Here is an 11,038-nt window from a genome sequence, read left to right as displayed (position 1 = left end):
AAGGAGAGGAACCCAGAGCACTGGTGCGCAAGCCCTTATATAGACTTTTGAAATTACCCACCCTGTAGCTCAAGACCACCCCCAGAACATCATACATACATCACAGAAAGAGGTGGTCCCCAGCAGAAATGTGGGTGTGTTGCTTCTCTCCTGTCTGCCAGGATACCTGATAATGCCTTATTATCTGATTGCCTTTTCTGGGTAGCCTGGCCATTCCTTGGAGATGGTAAATACTTAGTTCCTGAATCTCTTACGCATATTGATAGTGTGCTCAGCTTAACAGATGCTTGCCAGACTGTATTTGAAAAGGGAGGTGTAAGCCCTACAGTCCAAAGACCAGTTACAGATAGGTAGCCGTGTTGGTCTGCCATAGTCAAAACAAAACAAATTTCCTTCCAGTAGCACCTTAAAGAACAACTAAGTTATTTCTTGGTATGAGCTTTCGTGTGCATTTCGTGTATCTGAAGAAGTGTGCATGCACACGAAAGCTCATACCAAGAAATAACTTAGTTGGTCTTTAAGGTGCTACTGGAAGGAAATTTGTTTTGTTTAGTCCAAAGACCATTAGAAAGCTTTCCCCGTTTCCTTCCTCCCTGCAGAGAAATATTTGAGGTCAATTTGGGAGAGTCAAAATGGATTCAGGATTGTTCTCCTGTACTATATCAGACACGTGGTTTGTATACTTGTGTATGTGTTTGCCTTGTACATTTATTATATTATATATATATATATAAATGACCTTAGAATTCCTATAACATGCCCCACAGAGCCAGAATTGGGGTCATAGGAGCCATGGAATACAGGATTCCAAAAGAAGGATGCTGAAGACATCAGATTGGTCTTTTCTAATGCTTTATTGAAGAAAGGTATAGACTTCTAGCAAGCCAGCCTGCCAGTTCTTTAAAGACCTGGGACGACCTCCGCAGCAAGGAGACGGCTTATCTGCGCCCATGCAAACTTGCAAACATTCTTCACAGAACAGAGCAACATACGTCCGCCACCTGACCAAGAGTTTTCACATGACAAATACCCAAACAACGTGCAGCTTGCAGACTTAACTTATACTGTAAAATAAGAGAACATGAAGAACAGAGAAGACTGGAAAACGTTTATTGAATACATGGGTGGAAATTGTGTGCACTTGAAAACGGCGGCAGCATTCAGATAAATTCAACAGTGTAAATAAGTTTTGATGGATGTAATAAGGGAATACTGAACGCTTTAGTTTTTGTAAAATATGCAGGGATTTAGGATACGCAAAATGAACCATGGAAAGAGAGGAAGGAAAGTTATTGATATTTCAAGGATGTTTAAATGAGTATTTAAACTCATTTAAATGAGTATTAAACAGAAAATTATAGGGAAATTATAGGGAAAGTATCTGCAATATATACCAAACATTGGAGATACTGGGACCAGTATCTCAAGCCCCTAGATAAGGGCACCATCAAAGGAAGAGAATTAGCTTACATCAAAGCAAGGGAATATAAACGTAATGAATTGTGGGGTCCCTTCCATCCCCACGGAGCTTTGCTTCTATGCTTCATTGGTTGGTTTTTAGGCAGAGGTTGGATGACCAGCTGTCAGGGTTTCTTGAGAGGTATTTCCTGCCTTGCAGGGGGTTGGACTAATGACCCCTGGAGGCCCCTTCCAGATGCACACTTCCATGACTATATTATGCCAAACAGGTGTTTTGTAAAGGCATGTGTAGTTTTACTGAATCTCAAAACTCAGTTGGCAGGAACTTTGAAGGGCCAAAATCCTCTTCATCCAGCTCATCATCATCTGAAAAGGAAGACAGTCAAGGCCTTCGGGAAGGTGGATTAGATCAACCTTTGCAGCACCAAAGCAAGGGAGCTGGTATTTGCCTTGCAAACAGGTGTCATTTTAAGAACAGCTGGAATTTTGCTTCTGAGTTTTGCAAAAGGCCTGCCAGTGCTGCCCTCTGGTGGCCATGTGCTGCACAACAGGCCAGCGAGGCTTGCTGATTCATAATACCCACACAGGGAACCCCTGAGTCCTGCACCCCCAGAGGGTGGGAGGGTGTCCCTTTGGATTTCAAGAGGCAGCTCTGTGGGACCTCCAGCATGAAGCAAGGTTCAGAGCAAACCCTGGAACACTTCCCCCCAGAAAGTTCATAGAATTGTACAGTTGGAGGGGACCCCAAAGGTCCACTAGTCCAACCCCACTCCCTTGCAACACAGGAACCACAGCTGAAGTTCTCCAGCACGATTCCTGCTGAGATGAATGTGAGCAGAGAGTTTCCCAAGGGATGAGGCTGAGGGCCTTTTCCGCTGAGCAGAGAAACTGAAGAATCTCCACTGCCTACAGGCCAGGATCAGAGGCAGTTTTGCCTCTGGGTACCAGCTGCAGTGACAAACCTAGACAGCATCTTAAAAAGTAGAGACATCACCTTGCCAACAAAGGTCCGTATAGTAAAAGCTATGGTTTTCCCAGTAGTGATGTATGGAAGTGAGAGCTGGACCATAAAGAAGGCTTATCGCCGAAGAATTGATGCTTTTGAATTATGGTGCTGGAGGAGACTCTTGAGAGTCCCATGGACTGCAAGAAGATCCAACCTCTCCATTCCGAAGGAAATCAGCCCTGAGTGCTCACTGGAAGGACAGATCCTGAAGCTGAGGCTCCAAGACTTTGGCCACCTCAGGAGAAGAGAAGACTCCCTGGAAAAGACCCTGATGCTGGGAAAGATGGAGGGCACAAGGAGAAGGGGACTACAGAGGACGAGATGGTGGGACAGTGTTCTCGAAGTGACCAGCATGAGTTTCACCAAACTGCGAGAGGCAGTGGAAGACAGGAGTGCCTGGTGTGCTCTGGTCCAGAGGGTCACGAAGAGGCGGACACGACTAAATGACTAAACAACAGCCAGTTGGGAGTTGGGACTCAACAACAACCAGAGGGAGCAGCGCTAGAAGGGGACCCCTCCCTGCCTGCCTGGCTGTGGGGTTTCCCATGAGGGCATCTGTGGGGGTCCAATCTATGGGAACAGGAGGCTGGGCCAGCTAGGCCTTGCGTCTGCTCCTCTTAGCTATCTGTCTATTTATCTATCTATCCTCTTCCAGAGAAGCCAAGGTCTGTGATGCAGCAAGAAAGATGCCCCAGCATGTGACCCAGGGACGGAGCAAGTTCCGTCTCTGCAGTTTGTGACGTGGCAAGAACTCTGCCCATGCAACTGCCCATGTGCTACTTTGATGAGCTTTATCTTTCCCTGTCTCACACGCTGGGGCAAGGCGCTCTGCCTGCGCTGCTTCCTTCAGGCTGGCAAGGGACCCCAAGGATACAGGCCGGGGTCAATCACCATCACCACCATCGGCATCATCGTCGTCATCATCATCATCGTCGTCATCATCATCGTCGTCATCATCGTCGTCATCATCGTCGTCATCATCGTCGTCATCGTCGTCGTCATCATCGTCTTCGTCTTCGTCGTCGTCGTCGTCGTCTTTGTCATCATCATCGTCCTCGTCACGGTCGTCCAGTTCTTCAAGGGGGGGTGGCCTTGCAAGCTCTGCTGGCGTTTCCCCACTGGGGAGTCTGCCCAGTTCAACACCAGCCCCTGCCCCTTCTCCGTTTCCTAGCTGCCCCCCAGAGGCAGCCGGCCCATCACTGGCGACACGTCCCGCTTCGGACAGTGGCTTCCCAGTGGTTTCTCCACTCGCTGACTTTTCATCAGAGACGGGTTTCATCAGACCAGCGTCTTGCAGCTCCTCAGCCACAAGGCTATTCTGGGCCAGCTCCGCATCCTTTCTCACCTCAGCATTCTTCCCGGAGGCTTCTTTGCACTTGGGTGTGGCTTCCGTCTGGGCCCAGCGAGGGGCAGGAGATGCCCTTCCTGGTGTCTCTGAAGACAGAAAATATGAAGGGCATGCAGTTAGTTAACCTCCTCTCAGCTCCCACAGCGGCTGTTCCCAGTCCCCTGACATCCTCATAATGTGTGTGTGTGTCAGGGAAGTTTGGGCATACCGCACCCATCTGACTGGGTTGCCTCAGCCACTCTTGGCAGCTTCCAGCATACCAGAAACACAGTGAGAAATCAAGCTTTAAAAATTTCCCAATGCAGGGCTGCCTTAAAATATCTTCAGAAAGTCATGTAGTTGTTTATTTCATGTAGTTGTTTATCTGATGGGAGGGTTTTCCACAGGGAGGTTGCCACCACCAAGAAGGCCCTCTCCCTGGTTCCCTGCAACTTCACTTCCCGCAGTGAGGGAACCACCAGAAGGCCCTCGGAGCTGGACCTCAGTGTCTGGGTTGGATGATTGGGTTGAAGACACTCCTTCAATCCAACCTGGAGATTACCAGCACACAGACCATAGTGGTCAGGTTCTCCTGGTCCAGAAACGGCCAAAGCTGGGGAAAGGCACTCCTGGTCACTGAGGTCACCTGCACCTCTAGAGATGGATTTGATGAAACATGGAGCCTGTTCTTCTAGGGGAATACAACCCCGTTTGAAGGAGGCAGCTGACCAACTGCACACCCCCAGCACCTCCATCTTGCCAGGATTCAGGGTCACTTTGAGTTCAGAGACCAGTCCTAGAACAAAGGAACCTAAGAAGAGCCTGCTGGATCAGGCCAGTGGCCCATCTCACCAGCATCCTCTTCTCACAGTGGCCAACCCACAAGCAGGATCCAAGCATCAGAGCAGCTCCTTCCTCCTGCGGTTTCCAGCCACTGGAGAAGCATTGCTGTCTCCAACTGTGGAGCCATCTTGGCTTGGAGCCGTCGACAGCCCTCTACTCCTCCCTGAATTTGTCCAGTCCTCTTCTAAAGTCACCTAGCTTGGTCCCACCACTGCTTCCTGTGGGAGTGAGTTCCACAGTCTAACTCTGAGCTGTGTGAAGGAGGGCTTCCTTCCCTCTGTCCCAAATCTCCCAACCTTCAGCTTCACCTCTGATCTCATCTGCAGGACGTGCAGCAGTTTGGGCGAAGTGAGGGAGGCAACAACCTCCACCCTCCTGCCACAGGTGTGGCTCCCGTTTGTGACAACAAGGTGTGTGAGGCGAGGGAGGTGTACAGCTTTGGAGCTGTTGCTCCATGTGGGATGGGGCTGGTGCTCAGTGAGGAAGGGAGGCTGCAGGAGGGCTTGGTGCGGCCAGAGCCCCTTGACCACGCAGCAGAGTGGCTCGTGATGCACCAGACACCAAGGTCCAGGCAGGTAAGCATGAAGCTTCTTCCTTCTCTGTATCTTGGCCCCGGGCATCGTCGGGCATGAAGCAATCCCAGGAACTGAGGCAGTAATTAGCTCCCCAGCCATTTCTGTTTAGCTTGGATGGGCTCCAGCCACCGCATTCCTCCTCCTGTCTAGCCACAGAGAGTAACAGAATCTCTCCCACTGGGTAAAACTCTGCCAGGTTCTGCTCACTGATAGGAAGCAACTGGGCATGAGACAGGGGCATCAAAGTCTCTCCGTAGCCAAGTGCAGAATCGTAGAGTTGGAAGGGTCCTCAAGGTCCCCTACTTCTACTCCCAGCAATGCAGGAATCCTAGCTAAAGAATCAAAGAATCCTAGAGCTGGAAGGGACCCCAAGGATCATCTAGTCCAGCCCCCTGCAGTGCAGAATTTCAGCTAAAGAATCCCTGACAGAAGGCCACCCAACCTCTCTTTGGAAACCTCCAATGAAGGAGAGTCCACAACCTCCCCAAGACAGTCTGTTCCACTGTCAAACAGCTCTTACCGCCAGAAAGTTCTTCCCAATGTTTAGTCGGAATCTCCTTCAGATATTTGAAAACGGGACTCATATCACCTCTCAGTCTTTTATTCTCCAACTCCTTCCACTGTTCCTCTTATTGCATCTCACATGTTCACCTGCTTGTATTGATTTGTACTAGAGCAGCCTTTCTCAAGCTGTGGGTCCCCAGGTGTTGTCGAACTACAACTCCCATCACCCCTAGCTAGCAAGGCCAGAGCTCAGCGATGATGGGAGTTGTAGTCCAACAACATCTGGGGACCCACAGGTTGAGAACCACTGTACTAGAGGGTCTCACTCCCCTCCCCCCCATAATCATGCACCTCAGCACAATATCTCTGGCTTGCATCCCAAGTGGCCATCCAGCCCAAGTCCATTTGCTCTGTAGTTCTTTGCAGATTGTGGCCCCTGGAGAATGTGCCAGTTCCGGCCCACCTCAGCCCCTGGGTCCCCTTTGCTCCTCTCTCCTCAGCCTCCATGCAACAACCAGGCTCCCATTTTTCTCTGTGAAGCCAGTTCTGCCCTCAGAGCCCCAGGGAGGGGATGCTCAGCATCCGTCCAATTCAGCTTCTCGTTTTTCAGTCTTGACTTTGGCTCTCTCTCACACACACACATTCCTGCATCGGTCTGCAAGTTTTGTTTCAGAAATTCTGCACAAAACTGAATGTCTGCATTTCAAGCATATTTCTTATAAGATACAGATTTTGTATACACATTTCTGCAAGCAGTTTCCCCTAACATAATGTCCTTTGTATATTCATGTTCAGAGGACTGGACTAGACAATTTTCTGAGTACTTTCCAACTCGACACTTCTATGATTCTATAAATTTTTGGGTTGGGGTACTGCATCACCGAATTCAGAGATGTGACTTTTGGAGGGCAGGGCCATTTCAGTTCACAGAATGGTTAGGGAAATGTGAGCTATGCAATGCTGTGGATTCACTTTCCTGCTGCAGAAGCTGAGCAGCTCATTCTGAGCCCTGCAGTTCCCTCCGGCTACTCTTCCTTCCCATCCCAAAATTCCCACCCACCCACTGCCCAATTCCAAATTTGAAACCTGCCTTTGACATGCAAGTCCCAGAACATGCAAGTCCTCATTGCAAAACCATTTCCTGATTTCCTCCACCAGAAAAAGAAATCCCACATCCTTTCCTTGCCTGGATGGTCCCAGCCCATGAGGCCGCTGGCTTTGCATCCCAACAACTGCCTCTCCTTACCTGTGTGCGGTGCAGCCAGCAGGGCAGTCCAGAGGACCAAGGACCCCACAAGGAGCAAGAGGCCACCCGACTTCATGGTGGCGCTGAGAGGCAGCTCCTTTGGACCAGGACTGAACTATGCTAGTTTATATACCCTCTCTGGGTGGAGCCGGAAATACTTTGCACGGTGACTTATGAGAACATCTCGTTGACAGCCAAATTCCATTTCCTAATATGCCACCCTGCCAACTACAGGGAACCTGCGTTTTACCTGTAACACAATCGCATCTATCAATGTTTTGACCTTGATTGCAAGGTTGCAACATTTCTATTTGCGGAGAGGATGGAATTCCTTGTGGATAAATATGTAATGCAAAGCCAGGTTTCTAACAGATTACCAACGCAAGCTGGATAGCTGAAAAGTACCCAGTATGACATATTTGGCACAGAATGAAGGAACTGGGGCCTTCCTGCCTTCCGTTGGTGGTGAGAAGTCTTTTGACAGGATAGGGTGGCCACTTACAAAGAAAGCTTCAAAAGGCTTGCTGTCTCAGACCAATTATTTTAACCCGGCTACATATAAGATCTTTAGTAAATGGACAGCTATCAAGACAGGTAGTTTTTAAAAGAGGAGCAAAACAAGGATGTTCTCTTTCTCCAGGAGAATACTCTTTCAGGTTTATTGGATTTTATTGTGCGAGCCAAAGGCCGTGGCAACATCCAAAGAAGGAAAGGAAAAGAAAAGGAAAGAAAGGAAAGGAAAGGAAAGGAAAGGAAAGGAAAGGAAAGGAAAGGAAAGGAAAGGAAAGGAAAGGACACACACACACAGCAGTTGCTACATATGCAGTAAAACCACGGTCAAATCCACCAAAATTTCTTATTACACAGAATAAAAAGTAATTCTCAAATAAAATGTGCAAATTAGATCTCGGAGTCCCCTTTGCAACTGACTGCTAGCTCATCCCATTCTTTCTTCCTAATCTTCCTAGCTGCCAAAGCACAGAGAACCATGTTATAAGTCACAGAGTCATCAGTAACAGCAGCCATTTCACCTTCTCTGCCCTGGTTAGATTTCTTGGGTTTGTATATAGTAGACATTGTAGTAGGTAAGAATACTCTTAAATGGGTATCTGAAGATGTTTGCTATTGCAGTAAGGTTGGGTTGGACCTACCGAGGTGCTATAGAAGTAAACAATGAACAAAGGATACAAAAGATAAGTTCCCCATTTATACTGAAGATGTTCTGTTTTCTTATGATGATGATGATGATGATGATACCCATCGGACGAGGTTGCCCCGGCCACTATTGGCGGCTTCCAACAAATTAAAACAGGATATCGTTAAGCAGAAAGATCAATCAAAAATTAAGAGAATCTAGCAGGGTTAGGAGATATAAAATTAACAAAGGAAAACCAGAGCTGCTCAGTATTGATATAGACTAGAACATTAAAGAAGAAAATAAGATGAGTGAGGAAAGTACGATAAGTATAGAAGTATTGGATAATTTTGGTAATCTCTCTAAGGGTGCTAAACATATCTTTTATTGCTGCTCTTATTGCTGCCTACATTTAAAAAAATATTGTGTGTGACCTTAATTTGTTTTATTCTTTCTTCATAGCCACCTTGAAAAGCCTAACAACAAAGGGACACGACAAAGGGATGGTATCCGCAATATACAAAATACTACTCCAAAATCCTACAAACCCCCTATATGTAATCAAAAAAGAATGGGAAGACAACATAGGCTATGAGATTAACCCACTCAGTGGACTTGAATGTGGTCTAAACCCCACCTTTAAATCCATATCAACGAAAAGAAAAGAACTCACTTTGAAACTCACTCACAGATGGTACCTAACACCAAGGAAATAAGCGCTAATACGCCCAGGAACCTCACCAAAATGCTGGAGAGGGTGCACCTCCGCAGACACAAACCTCCACATGTGGTGGGAGTGCCCCAAAATCCAACTATTCTGGACAACAGCCATACAAGACATATGCAAAATAACTAAGCAAGTATTAGGAATCACCTCAGAACTGGCCCTACTAAACACATTCCAAGACAATAATGCCCACTCACATCACAAAGAACTCATAACCCACCTACTCTCAGCAGCCAGAAACATCATAAGCAGACACTGGAGAGACCTGTCAGGAGTAAGCACGGACCAATGGTACCAAATAGTATGGGAAACAGCCTTAGTAGAAAAACTAACCAATAAACTGAAACCGACACGGGGACAAATAGAAGACGATGCCTTCAGCCCAGTATGGCTCCCCTTTATCACATACACAGCCCAACAAGCCAATCCTCCAACAGCATATGAATCAATCTGCCTAACCTGATTTAAAAACACCCACCACCCCACTCACACATGAAAAAAAGTTCACCACAACTAATCACAAACAAGCAACTACACCCATGGCCAACCCCAACCTCTCTCACTCACAAGCGAGTAGTAAAGAGAACCCACACAAGCGATGCTCACGCAAAACCCCACGCATACATTAAGTAGAAACATCGCCCCCTCCATCTCTTCCCCCTTTTCTTCCTAATGTAACACTAATGTCTCAACAAATGAAACTGACCTGTAGAAAATGTTACCTGAAAAAAGAGACACTGCACATGCTTTTGTAAACCAATAAATCTTTAATAAAAAATACATTTTAAAAAGCAAACAAACTATGGGATGCATGGATAATTTTTTTCCCTTTTGTCTGCCCCAAATTTTTCAACGCTCTGCTTCATGATTTGTCCACAAGTTCTTAGTGCCAGGAGAGAGAGAGAGAGAGAGAGAGAGAGAGAGAGAGAGAGAGAGAGAGAGAGAGAAACTTTTATCGGTCCGCTTTCCCCATGCCAGGCTTCATTTTATAAACTTCTATCATGTAAAAACAACAGGAGTGGACGTTTTAAAGAAGAGGATTAATCTAGGGGTGTATGTAGACCAGCAGCCAGCATGTTGTGCACATAGAATGAAAGAAGAAAGAATAACAACATGAGAAGGATTTTTAAAACCCATGTGGACATGGCAAAGACGAGTTCAAGGGGTGAAATGGACGTGAAAGAATAAACTCCCTATTTGGGCATCTTGAAATATTATATGTTAAATAGAATTGCGGGCAGGATTCAGTTTTGAGCAACGGTTGGTGGTGGATTTGTTGGCAGGTGAAAGAAGGACTATGGCAAGAAACAGAGGGTGTTTTCTGGAAGCATAAACTGTGGGATCCATAGAGGAAATTGTGGGATTTCCTCTTCATGTGTAAATCAAGGCAGGGAGAGGAAGACTGTAGTTTTGTTGTTGTTGTTTAGTCATTTAGTCGTGTCCGACTCTTCGTGACCCCCTGGACCAGAGCACACCAGACCCTCCTGTCTTCCACTGCCTCCCGCAGTTTGGTCAAACTCATGCTGGTAGCTTCGAGAACACTGTCCCACCATCTCGTCCTCCGTCGTCCCCTTCTCCTTGTGCCCTCCATCTTTCCCAACATCAAGGTCTTTTCCAGGGAGTCTTCTCTTCTCATGAGGTGGCCAAAGTCTTGGAGCCTCAGCTTCAGGATCTGTCCTTCCAGTGAGCACTCAGGGCTGATTTCCTTCAGAATGGAGAGGTTGGGTCTTCTTGCAGTCCATGGGACTCTCAAGAGTCTCCTCCAGCACCAAAATTCAAAAGCATCCATTCTTCGGCGATCAGCCTTCTTTATGGTCCAGCTCTCACTTCCATACATCACTGCTGGGAAAACCAGAGCTTTAACAGACTGTAGTTAGAAGTGATAATATTCTAGGGAGAAGAAAGCCACGTGGAGACTGGCTTTCTGAAGTTCCACTGGAGCTTTAACCCAGTTCGTGTACATGGCTGGTTTGGTCTCCCTGTAAGGGGTGATGCAGCTGCAGGTCCCTTCCTAATCTAAAATACTATGATTCTAACTTTACAACATCTATATTTTATATATTTTTGCATGATGTGGGGAGATTTGTTTCAAGGCAGTCCTGAGAAGCAAGGATTTGTTGGATGCCAACAGGAAGAGCCCAGATCAGGCAGTTCCCAGGGGCTTCACAACTAGAATCCATAGAATCATAGGCTTGGAAGAGTTGGAAGAGACCCCAAGAATCATCTGGTAGTCCAACCCACTGGATCCGCTTCCTC

General features: G+C 47.1%; 1 protein-coding gene across 1 annotated transcript; it reads right to left on the bottom strand.

The window, feature by feature from the left end:
* Positions 1-2,918: 2,918 nt before the first annotated feature.
* Positions 2,919-7,048, bottom strand: LOC309373114 (uncharacterized protein). Its single transcript, XM_081917349.1, has 2 exons — positions 6,921-7,048; positions 2,919-3,859 (listed from the first exon to the last, which is right to left on the bottom strand). Exons 1-2 carry the CDS (start codon positions 6,994-6,996, stop codon positions 3,309-3,311), a joined length of 627 nt encoding a protein of 208 aa, XP_081773475.1. The 5' UTR covers positions 6,997-7,048; the 3' UTR covers positions 2,919-3,308.
* Between the last annotated feature and the right edge of the window lie 3,990 nt (positions 7,049-11,038).

The sequence above is a fragment of the Podarcis melisellensis genome (assembly GCF_964234715.1).
Source record: "Podarcis melisellensis genome assembly, chromosome: 6".
NCBI classification, from domain to species: Eukaryota; Metazoa; Chordata; class Lepidosauria; order Squamata; family Lacertidae; genus Podarcis; species Podarcis melisellensis.
The sequence above is the reverse complement of the archived record's forward strand: the minus strand, read 5'-3'. Positions and strand labels throughout refer to the sequence as shown.